General features: G+C 36.6%; 1 protein-coding gene, 1 long non-coding RNA gene and 1 pseudogene across 23 annotated transcripts in view; 2 read left to right on the forward strand and 1 right to left on the reverse strand.

Moving 5' to 3' along the window:
- The window catches only part of NCOR1 (nuclear receptor corepressor 1), a 150,400-nt gene that overhangs the window by 55,502 nt on the left and 70,124 nt on the right, over nt 1-24,774 (forward strand). For 16 of the 22 annotated variants that reach the window (XM_049109479.1, XM_025428247.3, XM_025428256.3 and 13 more), the window contains exons 6-15: nt 4,708-4,821; nt 10,054-10,110; nt 10,638-10,690; nt 11,028-11,054; nt 13,132-13,198; nt 15,574-15,746; nt 16,651-16,741; nt 18,815-18,993; nt 19,510-19,564; nt 20,265-20,366. In XM_049109479.1, coding sequence (XP_048965436.1) covers nt 4,708-4,821; nt 10,054-10,110; nt 10,638-10,690; nt 11,028-11,054; nt 13,132-13,198; nt 15,574-15,746; nt 16,651-16,741; nt 18,815-18,993; nt 19,510-19,564; nt 20,265-20,366 — 918 coding nt within the window. The remainder of the gene's footprint in view (nt 1-4,707; nt 4,822-10,053; nt 10,111-10,637; nt 10,691-11,027; nt 11,055-13,131; nt 13,199-15,573; nt 15,747-16,650; nt 16,742-18,814; nt 18,994-19,509; nt 19,565-20,264; nt 20,367-24,774) is intronic. The other 6 variants (XM_049109481.1, XM_025428249.3, XM_035716151.2 and 3 more) reach the window with 1 other exon arrangement.
- LOC125755029 (uncharacterized) lies at nt 15,578-23,067 on the reverse strand. Its single transcript, XR_007410469.1, has 2 exons — nt 22,877-23,067; nt 15,578-16,956 (listed from the first exon to the last, which is right to left on the reverse strand). It is a non-coding gene; the product is annotated as an uncharacterized LOC125755029 (long non-coding RNA).
- On the forward strand, nt 21,868-22,028 carry LOC112647643 (U4 spliceosomal RNA; annotated as a pseudogene).

Genomic DNA, 24,774 nt, shown 5'->3' on the forward strand with positions numbered 1-24,774 from the left:
ATGTCTTATCTCATTTTTTTTTGTAACTTCTCATATTACCACTATGATTTGGGATTTGTCCCTAGTAGTTCTGAGTTTTTAAAAAATTGAGATAAAATTGACAAATATACAGCATTATAAAAATATACAACATAATGTTTTTTCAGGTACACAAAGTAATGATTTGATATTGGTATTATTGCAAAATGCTCACCACACTAAGTGGAGTTAACATCTGTCACCGTACATAGTTAAAAGAATTTGTTTCCTTGTGATGAGACCTTTTAAAATCTACTCTTCGCAACTCTCGTATACGCAGTACAATATTATTGACTATAGTTGCCATACTATGCATTATATTCCTGTGGCTTTTTAATTTTATAATTGGAAATTTTTACCTTATGATTCTCTTTACCCAATTACCCCCACCTCCACCCCCTGTCCAGTCTCTGGCAACCACCAATCTGTTCTGTGAGCTTGGTTTTCTTTTAGATCGTACCTATAAGTGAGATTATACAGTATTTGCCTTTCTCTGACTTATTTCACGTAGTATAAGTGAAATGCTTCAGAGTTTATCAGTGTTGTTACAAATGATAAGATTTCATTTTTTTAAATGGCTGAATAATGTTCTGTGTGTATACAACTACATTTTCATTTTTTAATTTTTTGATGTACCACCATACTGTTTTCCATAGTAGCTGCATCAACTTACATTCCCATCAACAGTGCACAAGGATTTTCTTTTTTCTACATTCTCACCAACACTTGTTATCTCTGTCTTTTTGACGCTAGCCATACTGACAGGTGTGAGGCAATACCTCATCGCGATTTTGATTTGCAATTCCTTGATGATTGGTGACATTGAGCATCTTTTCATATACCTGCTGGCCATCTGGATGTCTTCTTTGGAAAAATGTCTATTCAGATCCTCTTCCCATTTTTTTAATCAGGTTTTTTGCTGTTGGGTTGTGTGAGTTCTTTGTATATTTTGAGTACTCACCCCTTACAAGATAGATGATTTGCAGATATTTTCTTCCAGTTGTCAGTTTTTATCCTCTGTATTTTTAGGCTCTTGTTTTAGTTGTATGCATGTTTATAGTTGTTATTTTCCTGACCAGTGAAAACTTTTATTATAAAGTAATGACATTCTATCTTTTGTAATGCTTTTTACCATAAAATCTGTTCTGCCTGATACTGATGTAATTAGATTGGCATTCTTTTGGTTGCTATTGGTTAGTTTATCTTTTTTCTTCCCTTAACTTTCTTTCCTCCATTTTTCCTTTTTTTGAGGCAGAGGGCAGAGGGAGAAAGAGAATCCCAAGCAGGCTCCACAACCAATGCAGAGTCCAATGTGAACTTGATCTCACAACCCTGAGATCATGACCTGAGCTGAAATCAAGAGTCGGATACTTAGCCGGCTAAATCACCCAGGCACCCCAAAATGTTGGGATTTTTTTTTTTTTTTTTTTTAAGTAGGCTGCACTGCACACCCAGCTTGGAGCCCAGTGAGGGGCTTGAACTCACAACCTTGAGATCAAGACCTGAGCTGAAATCAAGAGTCAGATGTTTGTCCAACTAAGCCACTTGGGGCCCCTCCTTTCTCTTTACTTTCTGTGCTTTGGTATTTAAGGTATATCTCTTATATAGGTATATTGCTGAGGTTCTTTTTTTTTTAAGATTTATTTATTTATTTATGATAGACATAGAAAGAGAGGCAGAGACACAGGAGGAGGAAGATGCAGGCTCCATACCGGGAGCCCGATGTGGGACTCGATCCCCGGACTCCAGGATCACGCCCTGGGCCAAAGGCAGGTGCTAAACCGCTGAGCCACCCAGGGATCCCTGAGTTTTGCTTTTTATGCAATTTGACAACCTGTCTTTCTGCAGATAATTTAGTTCTTTAACCTGATTATGATGATTGGTTATATTTCTATTACTTTTTTCTATTTTATACTGTTTATCCTGTCTTTTTTTGCTGAATTTGGTATTCTTGTTTGTTTTTTCCAGTCCTTACCTTGGATTGATTATTTGTTTTACTACATTTTCTTCTACTTTCTATTTTATTGTTTTTGTTTATTGTGGCTCCCTCTCAGATTTATCAGCCTATGTAACTTTAAGCCAAAAACTAATTAGTATCTTAACCATCTTCTTGAGAAGTATGAGGACACAGAACTTCTCAATTTCTCTTTTCTCTCAAAACTTTTCTGCTCCTTTTGTCATATTTTTAGTTCTTGTTTTATTTTAGTGCCAAACACATTATTTAGGTTTATCCACAAATTTGTCATTCGTATTTGCTCATCATTCCTTAGTGCAACACAGATCTTCCATTTGGGGGTACATGTTTCTGCTTGAGGAACGTCCTTTGGAATTTCCTATAGCAGGGATCCGGTCATTTGCGAATTCAGTATTTGTTTGGTGGTTGTGACTTAAATGTCTTGTATTTGTGTCTGCTTATTGAAAGGTATTTTGTTATGTGGTTCTTTTGTCTCAGCACACTGTCTTCTGGCTTCTACTGTTAAGACATCAACCCTTAGTCTAATTTTTATTCTTTTGTGGATAGTCTGAATTTTCTATCTGGCTAACTTCAGTATCTTTGTGTGCTGTTGTTTTCAGTATGATGTATTAGGGATGGGTTTTTGTTTTTAAATCTGTCTGGCTTAAGATTCATTGGGCTTCTTGAATGTATTAGAGTCTTTAATCAGTTCTGGAAAATTCTAACCTATTTTTTTTTTTTTTTAAAGCAAAATCCTTTTCTATAGTTTCTTTGTTATCTTCTGAAATTCCTGTTAGATATAACATCTTACACTCTTGTCTTTGTCTCTTCATGGATTTTTTCTTTCCCAGTTGTTGCTGCTTTGGGCTCCATTGTTGGCAGTTTCTTCATTTCTGTTTTTCAGTTTACATTTCTCTTTTCAGTTACATCTAATCTGTCAAATATATCTTCAATTACAATTATGTTTTTATTGCTTTAATGTTTATTAGGCTAATTTTAAAAATCTCATCATGTAAAGAATATTACCTTGATTTTTTTTTAAACCTTTTTTTTTTTAATTTTTATTTATTTATTTATTTATGATAGTCACAGAGAGAGAGAGAGAGAGAGAGAGAGAGGCAGAGACACAGGCAGAGGGAGAAGCAGGCTCCATGCACCAGGAGCCCGATGTGGGATTCGATCCTGGGTCTCCAGGATCGCGCCCTGGGCCAAAGGCAGGCGCCAAGCCGCTGTGCCACCAGGGATCCCTACCTTGATTTTAAAAAAAGCTCAGCCATCGTTTATTTATTGAATCATATTAAATTTATAATAACATGCCTGACAATTCTTTTAAATCTCCATGTCTGATTCTGCTGAGTTAGTTAGATCTGGTCTTTCTTCTTTCTTTACTTTTTTCACTCATGAAATAGCAGTAATATTGCTGATAACATAACTAAATTATGTGATGGTTGTATGAGTTGTGATAACGAATGTATTGTATAGTATGTGGCATATAGTAAATGCTCAGTAATGTGTAACCCATTATAATTAAAAATAACAAAATATGCTGTATGACCATTATGAGATGTACAGGAGCTACAAATTTTGTTGCGGAATATAAAGGGCAGCTTGAGCAAATAAGGAAATATACCATAGATGCATAGAAACACAGTATAAATAATTTTAATAATGTGAACACAATTGACATATAATTGCATATGTTTTATACAATTTTAATAAAAATTCCACCTAGTTCTTCAAATTTGCAAAATTATTGTAAAGTTATGTAAAAGAACAAATAAGTAAAGAAAATGTGTATCTTTTGTTTTTGTTTTTAGTCTTTCTGTTAAAATGATTTTGTCTGATACTTAGAATAAAGTATGATTTTTGGAAGCTTGTTTGTTCCTTTTTCTATACCTACTAAGCAAGGATCCTAAAAGAAGGCCCTCTGAGCAAAGGAAAGAAAGGGAATGATTGAAGAACTCAGTCCCATAGAAATGACTTCACAACTCCAAATACCTGTCCTTTGCTTATACAGTTGCAGCCTGCAAAAGTACTTTGAGTTCCAAGGTGGAGGTGGTCCTTGAAGTTTCTTTCTGGAGGAATTTTATCCTTAGGTTGGCTCTACTTTACATATGAGTGGTTTATATACTTGTTCAGGATTATAGTAAGACCTAGAAAGGATCCTAGGATCCCACTACTTGTAAAGGTTGACCCTAAGTCTCAAACCCAGGCAGAGTAATGCAGATAGCTAGCATTCTCTTTTGTAATTGTACACAAAGTTGTAGTTTTGCCAGTGCCTCTTGAGTGCAAAATATAAAAGTTGGCTGGAGGGCTGAACATAGTGCTGTTCTGAGTTGAAGATTAGTCTGTAAACGCTGTGCTACCATGTTTTCCCTACCAAACATTAGTGCATACTGTGTCTATAACATATAAAAGTGTTTTTCCTGTGCAACAAAAGGTCATTGTTATGAACGTCTATGGGGTAACCTTGATATTTTTAGCTTCTCTTATTATTTTGCTTTTAAATTTGTCAGAATTAAAATGTAAAAGGATTTCTCCATCTAATGATTGTTATTTAGTTCTTAATCAAAATAAATCTGATTGGATTTGTTGGAACTCTTGATCCATTAGACCCTAGTAGATCAGAAGATTACCCCATAGAATTACTCAGTAGCGTGTGTTATCTCTGGCAATTAATTACCGGGAGGGGTGACTGCATCCGTTGCCTGACTCTTTCTTTCTGGGTCTCTTAGCAACAGCTTGAAGAAGAAGCAGCTAAACCTCCTGAGCCTGAGAAGCCTGTGTCCCCTCCTCCCGTGGAACAGAAACACCGCAGTATTGTCCAAATTATTTATGATGAGAATCGGGTAAGCTCATGCCATTTCTTACTGCACAGGCCTTTAAAAGCACTTGGTTATACCTTTTTAAATGATCAGTGTGTTCTGTGGTAATGTTAATTGTATTAATTAATTATGCAATGTTAATTGTCATAATTTTTAATATTCTTAAACTTTGAAGCTTGATTATTTTTCCTTAGAGATTGAAGAGAAGTTGATAAGTGTATCTTAAATTAGTATTTTATTTATATATTGCATAAATATTACTTAATGAGAATGTAATTTTATCAATTGAGTCTCCTATTATATAAAATTGGCAAGCAAATTTGCAAGCATATAATACAAAACAAGCCATTCTGTAGTTTTTCACTTTATAAAGGACATTTGATACCGAATACTGATACCATCCTATTAGAGATGGGTCATCCGATGTAGAAATGACTTGCATTGTTAGCTTTAGGATTGATAGCTGGGCTGTAGTTTGAATCTTAGTTATAAAGTGTGAGGCCATTGACATTTAGGTAGGCTTTGCTTTTTATCTTTATTAAAAAATTTCTTCTTTAATACTCATAATTAAAACTGTTCATCGATTTAGGAAAGCTGGGTCTCAATTCTATGAATAATTTTGTGATGTTGAAGTTAGTTTTTGACTGGAATCTAGCCCAGAAGTAGCAGTTAAAGGGAAATGGATTTCATCTTAATTTAAACTTTCTAACAGAGCTGCTTAACACTGGGCTTCTAGAAGTTTCCAGTCTAAAAATCTGCTTTAAGTATTGTGGGAGAGAAAAGGCCTGTTAGCTAAAGGTGATCATAAGGTAGGAGTTGAGATTGTTGTTTTAATTGGTTTTCTTTGTAGTGAGTAGAGTCATCAGGATCCGTATATCTTTCACAGGCAGCCTATAACTTTATAATAGCTTAGTTCCTAAAGGAAATTAGCTTTAAGAAAAGCAATTGTGAATTAATTACATATATGTCTATAGAATAATCTTAGATATACATGTATGTGTGATATTGAATAGGTAACTTAAAGTCATCAGATATATGATAATGGTAAGTGTCACAGGCAGGTAAAAATGTGGGCAGGTAATATTATTTTCTTGGCTGAGTTCAAAATTAGTCCAAATTATGAATGGACATAGCAGTCTCCTTGAAGATCTGTTTGAAGATCTATCCAATGAGAATGAACCGTACACGTAAAGCTAGTGATGAGGACGGCCTCGTGGCTTGCCTGGAGGGGCAGTGACTGTGGTCAAGCAGGAATGTGGCCCAAGGTTGACAGGTACTCCCTTGTTTCAGGAAAGCTAGAAACATGAGGGTTTGTGTGGAATCACCTGCTCTAGAGAAAAAAATACTACTATAGAACAATAAAACACTTTTGTGGGCTCATGGGTTTCATGGCCAGTTTAGGACCTCAGAGATAACAGTAAACAGGGATTAGAGCTAACAGTGGAAAAGAATCTTGTGAAGTAAAATGTTAACTTCTTAGCATGAGTCGGTTTTCAAAGAAATTGAATTTATAATATTTATTAATGGATTGAATTTCTTAATTAGCCTTCTCATTGCTGTGGTTGCCTGACTAGGATGTGAGGACTGAAAACTGTTGAACAAGATCTGATGGGGTTTATTTATGTTAAGTTTTTGTAGATACATGTGTTCATTAATTAGCGTAGTGAACGTTTCTTGATGCCCAACCACAAAACTCAGAGCTGCTTTCAGGGCACCTGGGTGGTTCAGTTGGTGTAGCGTCTGCTTTCAGCTCAGTTCATGATCCCAGGGTCCTGGGATCGAGCCCTGCGTGAGGCTCCCTGCTCGGTGGGGAGTCTGCTTCTCCCTCTCCCTCTGCCACTCCCCTTGATTTTGCTCTGTTTTTTCAAATAAATAAATAAGTAAAATCTTAAAAAAAATATAGAAGCTTCTTTCCACTTTAGTATATGTATATTCAGTTTTGTGGTGCATTCTCTGAAGAATAGAACAACAACCACACTTGAAATCTGTCTTAGTATTAGACTTACAATAAAGATTATTTTTAACTCTCAGTAACACGTAAATCATCTTTTTACACATCTCTTTTTGCTTGTGCTGCTACTGGTCATCTGCAGTGTTACAGAGCTCTGGCAGAGGTTCCTGGAGGGGAAGCCCTGACTGAGAGCACAGCTAGGCTGGAGCATAGGCTCTCACTACTGCCTCACCGTGCTGCCTTCTGTAAGGCTTTCACAGCCTTTTAAGCTTTTTTTTTTTAATGAATGACCTTATCTGTTTCGACACCAGAGGAAAAGAGAGATGGGCGAGGACAAGAGGACATTTCTCTCTTGTTCCTTATTTGGCAAAGCAGTCTATACTGTTGGGAATTAAGCCAAATGTGACCTATCTTGTATTAGGCATCTTTTGTTTCTTTAGAAAATTAGGGGGAGGAAGAAAGCTACCCAAAAGTGACTTAATTTTAAAGTTAGCTTCCTGAGAGAAAAATGGTCTGGCATGATATTTAAACTTTACACTGAGATTCACTTAGTCTCTAAACAGACTCTTCTCCTGGACTATTTTTAACAGTTCACTTTGCTGTTATCCTTCCCCATTGTAGTTTCCAAAAATATTTATAAATGTTCTAATTTCAGAATTCTAATACATATGGAAGAGGAGGTGCTTGGAGTATGGTTTTCAAAGCTCTCGTTTATATTTTGATTGCAGGACTTGCAAGTTAAAGTGACAACAGAAGAAAGAAAGGGATTGACAATAGAAAGTATACTTAGTGCCAGCAACCACCCATCACCTAGGCTGATGTCCTGGGCAATCTCTCTCTCCCCTTCTTTGCCACGCTGTAGATATAGGAAGTCAGTGAAGAACACCAGTCCTGCCTCCTCAATAGTGGTCTCTCCAGTTGCTTCTCTCTTCCTCTTTTGGCAATAGCTTACATGAGCCTTTATCACTCCCATAAATAGTGAATGTCCTTCATATTTGAGTCCCCCTTATGTAATTCTCCAAATAAAAAACCTTTTGATTATTTCCCACTTTGGATGGAATAGCCCAAACGTTTATTGGAGCTTACTGCCTCCCTGGCCATGCCCAGTACTCCTTAATTAAGGCTATCCTACTGAAATAGGTTTGACTGTTCCCCTGAAGTCGCTAGTACTTTTATCCTCGGATGTTCCCCTTGCCTTCAGGCATTCCAGTGTCTTGTCTTGTCTTGTCTTGTCTTGTCTTGTCTGTTGAGTGTGCTTATATTTCAGGACCCTGGTCACGTAATATTTCCTCTATGAAGCTTTTCAAGGCCCTCTTTCCTCCTACTTACCATTATTTTCTTAGTGTCTAGTAAGTGCCTGGCCCGCAGGACATAGCAGTATGTTTGGGGAATTAAGTACTTCTGTCTTTAGACTTAGAATAAAAATTATAATATGGAAATGTGAGGGTTATAAATTAAAATTTTTGTCTGCCAAATTTGATAGGTTAATGTGTTCTTAGCAGTTCTGAAGTTAAATGTTTAATAAAAGTTTGCAAAACTTAAATCGTGGGATCTGCAAACATCTCAAATACCAGCTTTCAGAATTAGCTCTGAAAAGGTAAGCGCCTTTACGAATTAGGATACTAGTAAGTATTTGCCATAATATAATTTTACTCCCTTGTCTCTCAGTGTTATTTCTGTATAGTTCCACTTAGCCTGCCTGTTCTTATTATAGACTCTAGTACAGAGGGCCTTGAGAAAGCAAATTTAAGGGGCACCTGGCTGGCTCAGTTGGTAGAATGTGCAGGTCTTGATTTTAGGATTGTGAGTTCCAGCCCCATGTTGTGCATAGAGATTACTAAAAATAAATAAACTAAAAAAAAAAAAAGGAAAGCAAATTTAAAAACTGGTGAGTGTTGGGTCTGGAGAAAGTTAGTTGCAGGTGCTAGATATTTCCAAATTTATTATCTATGGTGTTCTTTGTGTGTTATTTTAATATATGCCTGAAGCTAATAAATTTGAATTTTGTGATCATTACACTTTGATTTCTTGAGTTAGTTTGACAGTTACTTAGAACAGTTGTTTATTCTCAACTGGAGACCTTTTTGATTGTTGCAACTTGGAGGAGGGATGGAGTGCTACTGGCATCTAGTGGGATACTGCTAAATATCGTATGGTGCATAGAATAGTCCCTAGAACACAAATCTGGCCCAAAGTGGTGCCAGGGTTTGTCAACCTTTATCAAACCTTTAAACTATCTATAAGAATAGAATCTGCTATGTAAATGTAATGGATTTTTATAGTTCTATGTTTGATTTTTTTGCTGTGTTTATTTCTCATCTTAATAACCTTTTTAGTTTCTTGGAGTTTGGAAAGTGCTTTATTTTATGCTTCCTCCACTTTTTTTTTTCACATAACATATACTAAATAAATTTGACGAATTGATTTTGATTGATAAATGAGATGAAAAGGAGAATAGTTGTTTTAAGGGAACATCTTTCTTTACACTCTGGGAATGCTGATTAATATCCATTCCCATTTGCATGTCACATCGGAAGCCCTGGAGAGCTTCCCAGCAGCAAATGCATGGAGGTGGGTGGCTACTGTGTGGCAGACGGGGAGCCATTGTTACTAATGGGAATGTGTTGGGAGGAAGAGGGACTTGAGAATCACTGACACATTTGGTAGTCCTGTCATTCTAGTTTAAACATCTTTAGCATCGAATTTGTTAGCACATTGTTGATCTGTTAGATAGCACATTGGTCTAGATTAATTTACTTTGGAAAATGGGCTGTAAAAAATATTTAATTCAGGATTTATTACTGAACACCTGAGTAATTCAAACTAGTTATTCCTCTGTTCAGTTATTACCAAAGTTTTCTTGTAACTAGAATATAAGTTCATTATATACGCTTTTCTTCCAAGAGATCAGTTCGGCTTACAATAGTAAAGATGGGTGACTTTATGGTATTTTAGGTTTTAAAATTTTTGTTAAAGACGTTATGAGTTTGAAGTGTTGAGGGATTCATTTCTAACAGTGGATCTGTGTTCCCTCTCCCTAGAATCTTGATATCTGTTTGCTGTTAAGAACTTCACAATTCTTTAGGTATTACTTTCAGTACAAATGTGAAACTTGACTTAATTTGGTGAGGAAGCTATGAACACAAAAAAGAGCATTTCAGCCTATCATGTGAAAAGAGTATTTGGAAATAAGGAAAGTTCAACTATAGAGTAGTTTTTAGGTAAATATTATTAAATTGGCAGTGGTTTTGCCCTTAGGTAATATAATTTTTAATTGTACAATATAATAATGTCTTTATCTGTAGAAAAAAGCAGAAGAAGCTCATAAAATATTTGAAGGTCTTGGCCCAAAAGTTGAACTGGTAAGTAAGAAATTTCCTTTTCTATGCCTAGTGTTTTTTTGTAGTCATTTTTCTTGGGATAAGGTGGAATACAAACTATCTACTTTGGAATGAGATCGGGCAGTACATTTGTGGTAAACTTTAAAATAGTGGTACACAAACCTGGTTACCTTTGCAGAAGTATTGTCCTGAGCATGTTTTTGCCTGAGCAGGACATTTAATCACACAAGATAAAAGCAGGAAGAAGAACAGAAATAGAAGGCTCTTTGGGCCATATGTTCTTCCTTGCCTCTGAAATTAAAAATCTGTGAATAAATGTAATTTCTTACGGGATATAGTGAATTTATAAATGTTTTTGCAAGAGAGGCATTAATAGGATATGGGGTAAAGAATTATTCAGAGAACTTGGAAGTCTGGAGGTTTTGGTAGGGGCAGGCAGGTATTGTGAAGATCTACAAGTACTAGGTTTACATTAAAATATAAACTGTTTCTTTGTATTTTTATAAACATGTACAACATTTTATGTAAATATTTGATTTATTTTATAGCCACTCTATAACCAGCCATCGGATACCAAGGTGTATCATGAGAACATCAAGACGTAAGTATTTATCCTCTTTGGAGTTCTTCAGTTAAAGACCATATATTCTATAAAGAAATCGTTTTTATGTTATCTGCTGACATATTACTATAATATAGTGTAGGTGTGTTTTAGATTTGTGTAATTTGCTGTCGTTTTACTATATGTTATCTTCCTCTGGCTTCTTGGGGGTTGGGGTAACAGCTTTGAGTTTCCGAGGTCAAAAAAATGAAATAAATGATTGCATAAAACTAGCTGGTTTTATGATCTGCTAGTAAAAAAAAAGGTGAATACTTAACATTGAAATGGCTTACCTTGAGGCTTGAATTTTTTGCCTCCTGTTTTGTCTTTTTTTCAGTGGAGTACCTGCAAGGCGCATGATGAAGTAAGATAATGAAGCTTTTTCATTTAAGACTAGTGATGACACCGTCCCCCACCAAGCCACATCTGCCATTGCAAAGTAGAAGTGCCACGGATCATTTTATCATTATTCAAAATCCTATTCTAGGGAAATCCCTTCCATGACTCTTGCTAATGACGGTATTTGTAGACCCTTCTGCCATTTAATGTCCTGGTGCCTTGGAAGCGCTCAGTCACCTCACGTGGGTGAGGAGACTGCTCCAGAATGTAGTTTGCTTAGCCTTGCTCATCCTAGATACCAGGCCTTTATGGATGCAGATTTTGGAATAAGAAAATAAGTGAAAAGAAAATCTAATTTCTTGATCTGATTGAAGTAAGAGAGGAAGCTAGATAGGTATCTCTCTCTCTCTTTTTTTTTTTTAATTATCATACTTTAAGAGAATTTAGGTGAATTATTCTTAGTTTGTAACCAAAATGTGATATTTCTACTTTGTATTATTAAGAATAATCAGAACTTTTTAATTATCTACTAGTACAGTTACTATTGAGCACATTGCTATTTATATATCATATTTTTTTTCTTTTAAAAAATTTCTTACTGAAAATATGTGCAATAGCTGACTACTTTGCAGAATTGGTGGCAAATATAATTTGCATGGTAGTATGCATGAATAAAATTGAAATTTGAATAATTTTAACTTTTGTTAAATAAGTGGTTTATAATAAAAAGAATTCTATAATATAGGATTTTTGTGTGAGATGCTACTATGGTCTTGACAACCCTTAGAAGTAGGTTTAGGCAAAACTCATAAAATATACCTTGTTTTGGAACTGTTTAGCTGTTTTAGCATTTTTTGAAAAGAGAATAGCAGATAAAATCTAGTTGGCTACTTTTAATGACTTTTTTCCCCCCCATAAAGCTTCAGTTATGTTTGTGTTCTGTCTTTCCCCCTTAATATTAGCTGGAGAGCAGCTCGGTCTGATTTATTTCATGCTGTCTACAGTGCCCTACTACAGTGCTTAGCACACTGTCGTGGGATGGGTTACTGACTTCTTAAGTCCTAGGAGACATTTTAAATTATATTTATTGATTATCATTTGCTTTTGAGTAGCACATAATTAAAATTAGAGCAAACTGAATACATGATAACGCTTCCACTGTCCGTCACCTTGTGAAATAACCATTTACTCAGCTGCATGCATCCATATGAATCGTGTAGTAGCTCTTTTCTCATCACCGTCATTTGCTTTGTATGAAATAGCAAATATACCTTTTAATAATTCTTTTCATGTCTTGGCTACTTTTCCATATAGCCAGCTCCTGACTGTCCATGCTAATTTGAGTGGAGCCAGTGTCACTGTTAGTCCTGAGTGGCAGATAATCCAAAAAATTACTTCTACTTGCCTTGGCTTTGTATTTATATTTGAATAATCAGCTTGAAATCCTTTCTGGAAGTAGGTGGGGTATAAATATTTATATTTGAACCTGCATGTCATTGTTTTTGAAGGTCATAATGCTTCAAATTTAAAAAGTGTAACTGTTTCATTAAGATATAAGAGAAGTCTTCTGTCTTGTCACATTACCCTCCATGACTTCTTAGAGTGGTTTGTGTCATTTCTGTGCCTGAAGAAAATCTGCCGTGTAAAGCACAAGTCCCCTCTCTCTGTGTTGGTAAACATTCTCATAGAAGGGAGGTCAGCACCATGCCTGAGGGAGGGAGGTAACTTTAAAAGCCTTTCCTTTTCTTCTACCTCCCCTCCTCCAAGAGCGCACAGAGTTGCTTATATCATCAGAGTTCTTAACAAGAATCAGTGACTGTGTACTTATAACTTGAAAATACTTGCCTTATACTTGGATGTAATAATTGAAAACGAACTATTTGTATAAAATCTTTCTGTAGAGTGGGGGGCATTTTAGTCAGTTCTAATTATTGCAAAAGTCTTATTTTGCAGGGTGAAAAAATTAAAATTAACTTTGATTACATCAGATATTCCTAAGTGATCTTTGCTTGTTTTTCAGTGTCTCTGAAAAAAAAAAAAGTGAATGCATTATTAAATCGTGCTTTTTCTTAATGTCATACAACCATATTTTTCTCTTCTAGAAACCAGGTGATGAGGAAAAAACTCATTTTATTTTTTAAAAGAAGAAATCATGCAAGAAAACAAAGGGTGAGGTCCTATCCTTTAACTGAAATTTGTGCAACTGTCCCATTCATGCTCATGTAGGCGTTCACTTTCCCTCTATTATGGAGAATCGTTCTTGATTATATTTAAGAAAGGTGCTGATTTAGAAAGTAACTATAGATGACTTAAATATAAATCTAATTCTAGCAGCAGTTGACATTTAATATCATTATCAGATTAATTTCTTTGGCCATCTGTGTATAGCATTTTCATCTAGCCAGAATAAAGAAAATGGTGAGTAGTTAAAAAAGAATATGAAAGAGAAATAGGACGATCTACATTTAGTCTCCTAAACCCTCAAACAAATGTGGGTAAGTTACAGTCATGCTGAGTAGACATTACTGTTCTTTCTTATTAGGAACTGGGTCAGCTAAAGTTCAGCTTTTTGAAATTCAGATACTTTTTCATATTTATTTTATGACTTACAGTCCAGAAGTTTTGTGGTTATAATGTTCATGGAAATTAAGTTACAGGAAATATAATACCAGTATACTTCTTTTCATAATATGTTCATACTAAATTTAGACAAACTGTTGATTCATTTAAATTCAGTTGCTTACCAAATAAATGATGTTCTTTAATTCACATCAAAAGTGAGCCATGTACCTTTTATTTAATGACATGACCGTTTAATGAATTGTAAAGCTCAAGAGTCAGCAGCTTTTACCTGATATGTAACTTCTAATGTAATTTGCAGCCTGGTTTTTCAGATACTATCTTTAAATTACTGAGTTTTGTTTTTGCCAAAAATATACAGGTATTAAATAAGAAATTACTAAAGCATTTTTTTTTCTATCCAGTTATTTTATTATAATTGTGGTAATTTAATGTCTGGTGATACAGACATAGAAGCATAGACTTTGTTTTCGTGCTTCATAGAGTATTTAGTTATAATGTTTACATGTTCACTGATTAATAAATCTTTATTGGCTGTTTACTCTGTCCCATGTATTGTTCTACAGAGGTGAGCAAGATAGCCATATGGTTTTAACCCTTAGGTAGCCTATGGTATAACTGGGGGTAGACGAGTCATCAGGCAGTTACAGTATCGCAGTCTCACTGTGGCAATGGACATTCAGATGACTGTGGGAGCATTCAGGAGTGATAGCTAATGCTCCATGTATGCGTCATACAGAGAAGTTTGCAGGAAAATGAGAAACTGGAAATTTGCACAGCCTCAGCGACTTAGGTGAAGGTCTGGGAGGTAGAGGGACTGTGGCAGGTTGCTGGGAGCATGGCAGGAATGAGGCTGCAGAGCGAAGAGGGCCAGATTGGACAGAGCCCTGGAGGTCCACCCCTGAGAATTTGGGTTAGATCCCGGGGGCATCTTTTAAGTGTTTGAAATGAGGGAGTAAAATATTCAGGTTTGTATTATAAGAATTTGCATCTGGCTCCACCATTAAGAAGGCGTGGGGAATAGTTAGGCTTTTACTTTGATGTAGGTGAGAGATGATGTTGGCCTGGACTGAGGAGCTAGCTAGAGATGGAGAAAGTGAAGGGTACAGAAGACACCTGGAAGTTGAAAAGAATGATTGGGAAGTGTGTGGGAGTGGCACAGAGTGTGGGGCTAGTAGTTTCCTTTCCAGCGCCACCTTCTTGAGGTGACCAGTGTTCAGTGGTTTTTCGTGAGTTCCACTACACCTTTTCCTATCTGTGTGGGGTTGACATGTTCACAATTCTGTGCCTGTAATAGAGGCTTCTTGCCTCTCTGTTTAAAAAATGAGATCATACAGTACTCATTTCTCTCAAAGGATTAATTCTTGGTTTCATGTGGTTGGTTCACTGCATTTCCTTTTCTCATAAAGTACAACCAATTTCTACCTTTTCCAGACTGTCAAAAATGTGTATTTGGTAGCATTATTTCTAATAACAAAAACCTTCAAGTAATCAAAACCTCCAGCAGTAGTGGAATGGTTAAAGTGAGTGTTTTCTCTGACGGGTTGGAAGGAAAACACCAAAATGTTAATAACTATGATTGCCATTGGGTGATTGGGATTATGGATTATTTACATGTTGCCACTATTTTCCATTTTTTTGGACAATGAAGATATATATTGTTATCAGGAAAACAAAAGTAGTCGGTCAGCTACTAATAGCTCATTAATTAATTATTTTATATTAGTCTTAATGTTAACTAAAAAAATCTAGCCAAAGAATGCTCCATATGCTGATCTTTGTGGGAAACAGAGCTCTTTCCTCTTTCCTCTTTCAGACCAAGGACAGCTTTTCATTCACAGTTGAGTCCTAGGCGAAATGTACTTCTGACTTAGCCTTATGAAGTAGCATTTACTTTAAAATATTAGGTTTGTCAGAATGACAGAGTTTAGTTTAATTATTAATTTGCTGCGGGTATTTAATAGGAACAAAAAATCTGCCAACGTTATGATCAGCTCATGGAGGCATGGGAGAAAAAAGTGGACAGAATAGAAAATAATCCCCGGAGGAAAGCTAAAGAAAGCAAAACAAGGGAGTACTATGAAAAGCAGTTTCCAGAAATTCGAAAACAAAGAGAACAACAAGAAAGATTTCAGCGGTAAGTAGTTTGATGTTTAATGGGTATGCTCTTTCCTCTCCTGCAGAGTCACACTTCTGCTCTTTCACAGTGTTGATGAATCACCTGAATGTGATCTTAAGATAAGTTCATAAAGAACTTTCATTTTGTATATAGAACTTCACTATCAGCTATCAAAGATTATGTCTTACTGAATTTGATACTGAGTTTTTATGCCTAATGATGCTATTCAATCTAAATTTAAATAAATATTTCAAAATTAATTCTTCTGTTCCTGAAAAATACCCATTCCTTTAGAAATGACAGTGAAAGAGAATAGACTTGACTATTTCTTAGTCCTTCGTTACCAACATGACCAAACAGTATTAAATAGATTGCTGATTAAGACATTCTTTGATATCAGTGGTTTCTGATTTGTATTTACTTTAGAGAATAAGTATTTTGCAAAAGAAAAAGTTTTAGATTTCTTCTCCATGATCTCTTGTAAGATTATATGTAAGCTTTAATTCTTTAATCACGATTACATTTTTATAAGGGATGAGAGTTGTTTTTTATACCCCTCTATAAAAAGTATTTAATGTATTTTTCTAAGTCTGCTGTCTTCTACCTTGGAAAGCAAAGACTGCTATTTGAAATGGAAATGTCACCAATACCTGTGGTTTTCCAGAAGTTTCCCATAAATTGTTCTACCATTTGAACCTGGACATGTAACCTTTAAATCTTATTCTCAACATTTTAATCATACTTCTATAGAATTCTAATATTCAGGCATATTACTTAAAAGTAGTGGCTCAGTGGCATCTCTTTTCTGACTTCTTTTTGGTTAAAAAAGTTCCATTCATCGGAGTAATGTATATAAAAGTAACTTGGTGTCTTCTTTATAAATGGCCTTTAAATATATTTATAATTTCTTTTTTATATTTAGAGTTGGGCAGAGGGGAGCTGGCCTTTCAGCCACCATTGCTAGGAGTGAGCATGAGATTTCTGAAATTATTGATGGGCTCTCCGAGCAGGAGGTAAGGAAATTAATTGAGTTAGTTTTTTAATTCATTGATTATTCAGTCATTTTAGCCTCATACCCCAGAAACTGAGGGCTTATTTGTACATAAATGAGGGAACATTTACAGAGTTTGGATTGTTCCAAAGGCTGGGCAACCATTTAAGGTTTTATACCAGGCAGTCCCATGATCAAATTGGCATCTTACACAGATGGCTTCGGCAGCAGGGAGGCCTGGAAGGAGAGGTAAAGAGGCTGTTAACATAATAATAAGACCCTGAATCTGGGCATTGGTGGCAGGGATGTGTAAGACCAGATTGACAAGGGATTCATCTGAGCTAGAATGGACAACTGAAGGCCTGAGGTGCTGGTGGGTTCTCCAAAGTGTATTCTCTAGCCAGGGGAACCTGGGAGAGATGATATGGCATCAATACATCTGTGCTGAATAAGAATAAATTTCAGGAGGCGCCTGCCTGGGTGGCTCCATCAGTTAAGCGTCTGCCTTTGCCTCAGGTCATGATCCCAGGACCCTGAGATTGAGCCCCACATCAGAGTCCCTGCTCAGAGGGGAGCCGCTTCTCCCTCTGCCTGGTGTTTCCCCGTTTCTGCGCGCGCTCTCTCTCTCTCTCTCTCTCAAGTAAATAAAATCTTACAAAAAAAGAAAACAAAGTTAATCCATAACATGAGTATTCCGAGCTGTGTTCAAACTGTCTCTAAAGCTTGGTCCAAAAGCCACCTCCTGTTTATTTAGTCGTTCTGATTTTGATTTTATATACCAGTTTTTTAAAAACTTCATCTCTGATGTCAACTATTTTTCAATTAAAACAAACAAACAAACAAACAAACAAACAAACAAAACAACACTAGAAAAGCTCATCACTGCATCCTGCAGGTCTTGCTTATTTGAATGTGGTGGTTTCCTTAAGTAATGCTCAAAGACACAATTATTAAATTGCTATATATTTTAAAACTTGTGCTCATAATCCTTGCAATGATGACTTAATCTGTTTTCAGTTTTTTTGCTTGCTTTTTTGACTGATTCCATCAGGGCACATCAGTAGGCATCCAAAACTATGACCAGTTGCAGTGACTTCAAGCTAATGTGTCTGCCCCATATCTGCTTTGGTGTTCAGACTGACTGAGCATACCCCCTAAAGTTAGACACTTTGTAAGAACTTGGCTGTAAGGTGGTATCCACTTCTGTGAGGAAGAGTTTTAGGAAAAACCTAGCTTTGTGTTGAGGTCAATACCTATAATTTTGGTGAAAAATGTTTTATATTAATTTGTGCTTATGAACTTCTAAATTAAACTTTGGGGAAAAACCGATTATACAGATGTAACAAAGTTTTAGTTGAAATTCTAAGGACAGTAGTCCAATTTTCAGTGAAAAAATTATGTAAGATGAGCAAGAAGTATTTAACATGAGAGTTTAGTTTATTTAAAATCAATGCCCCTTAAGATTTTGTTGCCTGTTTGCTTTTTTTCCTATTCACTGGTCTCCAAAATGACATTAAGATTTATTCTTGATTTTAAAAAAATGATATTAAGACTTTTAAAAATGAGACTATATTAATATAATTGTTTTATGAGATCATTACTTCATTGAACTTGGCATTTCTTTGTGTCCTCTAGGTCTTAATTTTACTCTCTGAAGTATCAACTTTTTTTTTTTTTTTTCTTTTTAAAGATTTTATTTCTTCATGAGAGACACAGAGAGAGGCAGAGACATAGGCAGGGAGTGCGATGTGGGACTTGATCCTGGGACTCTAGGATCACGCCCTGAGCCAAAGGCAGACGCTTAACCACTGAGCCACCCAGGTGTCCCAGTATCTACTTGTTTTAAGTAAAGCACTCTTCTCAAAACGTAGTAGTAGGATATAAAAGCATAACATGTATACCTTCTGCCTCTGTAATTCATTTAATGAGTATTTATTAGATATACGAGTAATCACCACGTGTTAGATGTTATGGTACACTCTGCTCTTGACACATGAAACTACACATATGGTTTTTGTGGCAGATATTGAGGGAGCTGGTCTATAGCCCTTTTTAAATTTTATTCTGTGTAAATTATGTTTACTTTCTTTGGCAGAATAATGAGAAACAAATGAGGCAGCTATCTGTTATCCCACCTATGATGTTTGATGCAGAACAGAGACGGGTCAAGTTCATCAACATGAATGGGCTCATGGAGGACCCTATGAAGGTTTATAAAGATAGGCAGTTTATGAATGTTTGGACTGACCACGAGAAGGAGATCTTCAAGGACAAGTAATTTAAACTTTAAATTATTTTCTAATAGAAGCTTACATAAATTTGTGAAAAGTATTTCACTTGTAAATTGAATGATTTCCCCAAAAACTTGGCCCCCTTTTGGCATTTGAATGGATACTCTATTAAGTAGAGATTATAAATTTGCTATGATCTTCCCATAAGTTTATAGATGGGAGCACAGGTCACAGATGAGAACTGGGGTTATGAAGTCATGTTGAACGTGGCACCCAAATTTGGGTGGTGTCTGAGCTACCTGGGGGTGTGTTTTAAAAATACAGAGTTCTGTGCTCTACCATAGACCAATCCCATCAGTTTCTGGTGGATGGTGTCCAGGAACTTGTGCCCTTAACTCTAGCCATTTTGCAGTTGTCCCTCTTGTTGGCAGTTAGGGATCACTGAGAAGTAGTCTGTACTAATAGTTCTGTCCCCAAGAGGTCCCCTTGCTCCATTTTTTAAGTTGTTAAAATGTTTGTGTGTATGTGTTTGTTTTGTTTTTCTTCTTTTCTTACTCAGGTTTATCCAGCATCCCAAAAACTTTGGACTAATTGCATCCTACTTGGAAAGGAAGGTAAGACTTCCAAATGCAATGATTTGCATTGAGAATGTTTATAGCTTTGTGATGTTTGCTACTTTGAAGTTTTTGTGCTCTGATACACAGAAGTGCTTAAATAGAACTGATTTTTGTAGAGGGCTTAATACAGAAAAGACTTTCAGTTGACACTATAGTGATAATTATGTAACGGATAATAAACACAGAATATGGTCTAATTTTCATGGTTAACAAAAAAACACCTGATACCCTATTTCCCTAAAAAGTATACCTTTTTTTTTTTAAACCCTCACTTTGTTTTTTGAACCTTTCTAAACTTTTGGTTAAAATATCAGAGTCCTGATTTTCCCTGAGTTTTTTTCCACAATGGATTTGGATATAGTGTTTTTTGAGCAAAATATTTAAAGAGAGATGTTTTGAATATTTACATATATGTAACAAGAAAGAGAATTTAGTTATTGCTTAATAAGGAAGTGCTTGAATGTTTCTGATAGTTCCTGCTATCTTGTACATAATTTGAATTAAGACCACTGTAATTGTCCATTAAAATAGTAGGTATAATGTATATATTTTTAGAGCCTAGATATGTATTAAAATGCCAGTCCTGTGTTTCTCTTTAATTTATACCTTGAAAATACCAGATATTTGAAAGTGTTACTTGATTTTTAAAAAAGTGTTACTTCTTTGGCTCCTCAAAAATATTTTATTTCCCTTATAGAGTGTTCCTGATTGTGTTTTGTATTACTACTTAACCAAGAAAAATGAGAATTATAAAGCCCTAGTAAGAAGGAATTATGGAAAACGCAGAGGAAGAAACCAGGTGTGTTTCATTACTGTGTGGAAGATTTGTCAGGGTTGGAGATGGGAGGGAAAAAAATGGAATAACTGGGGCCTTGTACTTAATCATGTGTATTTTAGGGATTGACATTTCATTAAATAATGAGGATGTTATGAACATGTTATTATTTTGAAATTAATATATATTTGATGTGTGACATCTATTGTGAATAGATGTAAGTTTCTACTATGATAAAATCAATGAGAAACGTTTTACACTTCCATGTTATCTAAATTGTGCATGTCGGTGTTAACCGTGATTAATATAAAGGGTAGGACCCATGACACCTCATTCCACATGTTGTCTTTACCAGTCCTTTTGACTGAGGAGGGGGTGCAGGTAGAATACGGGAGAAATGCAGAGAAATGTAGCATAGTAAGAGCGTAAAGGCTAGTTTGCCAAAAGACTCGGGGGCCCGATTTTATTTCAGATTAACTTTATTTCTTGAATTTAGATAGTTTATTCTGAAAAAGCACCTGATCTTGAAAGACAGTTTCTAGTACAATGCAGCGTACGTTTTCACAGTTGTTTTCCCCCAAATAACTGATCAGCAGCTGTCACAGCCCACGTGTGCTTCACCAGTATGGCTTTTGGGACAGTGTGATTGCTGCTGCTCTCTGCGCCCAGATCCATTTTGGGATCTGGGATCGCATGCGTGAACTTGCACAGCCGCTGACTGCTGATCAGCCTTCCTAAATCTCTCTTGGTTTCCCCCCACAGCCGCCCTTTCTTTCCTTAGCCACCCTGCTCACCAGATACAGGGTGACACAGACTCTCATTATTGGTAGCCATAACCTGTTTGTGTTTTCTGGGTCATTGTTTCCTACAGAATACTACTACCTCGATTATGTATTCTGTGGAAACAGAATTTCTTGGTCAGAAAAAGTACAGGGAGTGTTTCATGAGCCAACTGCATGAAATGCTGCTAGAGGTTGAGTGTGCTGAGGTGCCCTTGGCATGTATTTTCAGTGGATTGGTTAGGGGGCCAGAAATAAGATTGTAGTGACCTAAAGGGGATGTGGGAGGTGAGGGAGTGGCAGTGGTACAGGTGTGCCCCCTCTGTTGTAAGTTTTGCTTATGAAGGGGAACAGAGAAATGGGGAGAGGGCTGATGAAGATCAAGAGGGAGGAAAAGAGCAAGCTTGTACCCTCACTGATGGGACTGATACTGTAGACATAGAGAGAGGGATGCTTGTAGAGCTCCACGAATAGTTCCTACCTGACGGGGAGCAAATCAGAGTTCATCAATGAGGTGGGAAACACTGTTTCACTAAAGGTGCCAGGGCTTCCCATGGAGAAAGTGGAATTGAACTCTTTTATCTAGTGATGTTAGAGCCCATCTTGTGTTTTAAACAAATTTCAGCTACAAATTTTTAACAATAGCTTTGTTCTGTTACTACCAACTAGTATTTATAACTTTAATTGAACTTAATTTTTAGAAATTACATATTTTATATTTAAATTATTTAAAAATTTTCAATCCCAGCTTTGTGCAGTGGCAGTATCGTAGCCAGTGAGGTTTATTTGAGGCGCAATTATTGCTAATTGAAAACTTAAAATTTTTCAATCCCAGATAATGTAAGGGAATAATTTGATATGTATTATATCTTATATTTGCAGGATTAGCAGTCTGTTGGCTTATGATAACATAGGAGAAAGCTCTAGCAGGAAATTCAGTGCGACAGGGAATGTCTCTGTTACTCTGAAACATTTGTTTTCTATCCTAAAGTTGTCTGGGATGCCGTCCACTGCTCTCTGTGGCATGCTTGTTAAGTTCCAGCCACATTAGAGCCACATTAGAGTTTTCTTCTTCTGTACGTTCTTTTTTTTTTTTTTTTAAGATTTTATTTATTTATTCATGAGGGACCCACAGAGAGAGGCGGAGAGAGAAGCAGGCTCCTGCAGGGAGCCCGATGTAGGACTCGATCCCGGGACTCTGGGATCATGCCCTGAGCCGAAGGCAAACTGCTGAGCTACCCAGGTTTCCCTCTTCTGTACTTTTCTTATTCAGTGCTTTTACACTACTCTAGCACGACCCAGAATGCATTTACAGAACTGAAATTCTCCATGTGTGCCTTCACCTTGACCTGAACCATAGTTTAGTATATTTGCCCTCAGGTTGGCTCAGTTTTGGGTTGGTCAGCCTTGCCATCAGTCTTGTCCTGCCCTAATTAGCTTTTAAGTTTTTACCTTGATGATTTTTCCTCAAAAATCAGAGTTTTATATTTCTCTGGTTGTTTCACTGGGAGTTTAAGAGAGGATGGGGTCAGGACGCCTGGGTCAGTTGAGCGTCGGCCTTTGGCCTAGAGCGTAATCCCGGGGTCCTGGGATTGAGTCCCACAGCGGGCTCCCCGCAGGGAGCCTGCTTCTCCCTCTGCCTGTGTCTCTGCTGCTCTGTGTCTCTCATGAAAATAAATAAATAAAACCTTAAAAAAAAAAAGGAGGGGTTGAATGATGGAAATATAGCACCATCCTTGACCAGAAGAATCTTACCTCTGTTTCTTAATTGCTTGTGTACTTCATTCTGTTTGTGTCAAAATAGGTGGACAGGTTTTCTGAAATTGGGTGGTGTTAGTTTAAGGTCTGGCTTTTATAGAACTGAATAACATTGAATCTGATACCAAATGAGAGGAGAAGCCATTAGACTCTGAGCAGAAGAGTAGTGTCAGATTTTGTTTGTGACAGAATCGTTCAGGCTGCCTGCTTGGTTGAGGCTAGGTTGTAAGGGAGGCCAGTTAGCATGTTAGGTTGATCCTCCCAGTAGCTTGGACTAGACTCTACTAGGGAACATGGGGAGAACTTGTCCGTTTCTGGGTGTATTTTTGAAGGTAAGGTAAACAGGTTATGCTGATGGATTGATTGTGGGGACTCAATGCCAGTTACCAAAGATAACCCAAGTTTTAGCTAGTGGGGTTGCCATTTACTGTGTAGGCATGACTGAAGGAGTGAAAGGTTGGGTGAACAAATTGGGACATGCTGAGTTTCAGATACATTTTAGATGTCCAAGTGGAGTTGTAAAGGGGACAGTTAGATGTAGAAATCTGGAGTTGAGGAAACCGATCTGGGTTGGGAATGTAGAATTTGCTGTAGAGAAAAAAGTTTAGAAAGAGATTTTTTTTTTAAAAGGATTTTATTTATTTATTTATTCATGAGAGATACACAGAAAGAAGCAGAGACACAGGCAGAGGGAGAAGCAGGCTCCATGCAGGGAGCCCAGTGTGGAAATTTCTCAGTCCCGGGACTCCAGTATCACGCCCTGGGCTGAAGGCAGGCTCTAAACCGCTGAGCCACCCAGGGATCCTCGAGATCTTGTGTGTTTTTTTTTTTTTTTTTTTTTAAGAATCTCATTACAAGTGAAGAATTTTTAAATTGGTGTGACTTGATTTTTGCCCTGGTAGATAATAGAGCTCCAACTAATTTGAAAATCACTTTACTGCTCTATTATCCAATCAAGTTTGAATCAGTAGGAATTACTTGAGATAATCCCAGAGCGATTAGGGCAAATTTATTTCAAGACTCTGTATGGTTCTGCTTAAGTTAATGCCTGATCCTTTCTTGCCTTACCCATCCTCCCCTCTCAACCTCTTAACCAAAGGAGGTCATCATGATTCAGTATGTGAATGTATAGTGTGCTATTTGCTGAGAGAGATTCCAAGCTTGCGAGGTTTGATTATTATTTTTTTTTAATATTTTATTTATTCCTTGGAGAGAGATAGAGATAGAGAGAACACAAGCAGGGAGGAGTGGCAGGGGGAAAGAGAGAAGCAAACTCTGCTGAGCACGAGCCCAATATGGGGCTGGATCCCAGGACCCTGAGATCATGACCTGAGTCGAAGGCAGCCACCCAACCAACTAAACCAGCCAGGCTCCTCTGTGAGATTTGATTTTTGACCTGCTATTGCTTCAGGGAACCTTGCATATTATTTCCTCTGAAAAGGAGTTTAATCTTTGAATCATAGGGAAATGAGACAGATAATCATATTTTTGTTAGACTTGTGTTCAGAGATTATTGTTGGCAAAAGTTTTAATTCACAATTCTGTTAGATACTGCTGAAACCATTTCACAGTTCAACTTACTAGCATCCTGTGATGAGAGTGAGTGTGGTTCTTTATAAGTCTTAATTGAAGCAATGAATACATAGCAGAGATCAGAGATTAGAAGCCAAAAGCCAGTCCTTGTGTTACTATTTGGGATCTAGAATTATAAATAACATGCCAAGTAGTAATTTGATTCTTTGTGTAACATTTTGTTAGAGGTAAGAATTTCTTTTTTACCTTTCAGCATAAATTCCCATCTAATAAAATCTGCCACTATGTACCTAGAATTACTGTGGTACCTGCTAGTGACCTACAATAAAGCAAGTCATGGTTTAGAAGCCACATGCTTCGTT

This window comes from Canis lupus, chromosome 5 (genome assembly GCF_003254725.2).
Source record: "Canis lupus dingo isolate Sandy chromosome 5, ASM325472v2, whole genome shotgun sequence".
NCBI lineage: Eukaryota > Metazoa > Chordata > Mammalia > Carnivora > Canidae > Canis > Canis lupus.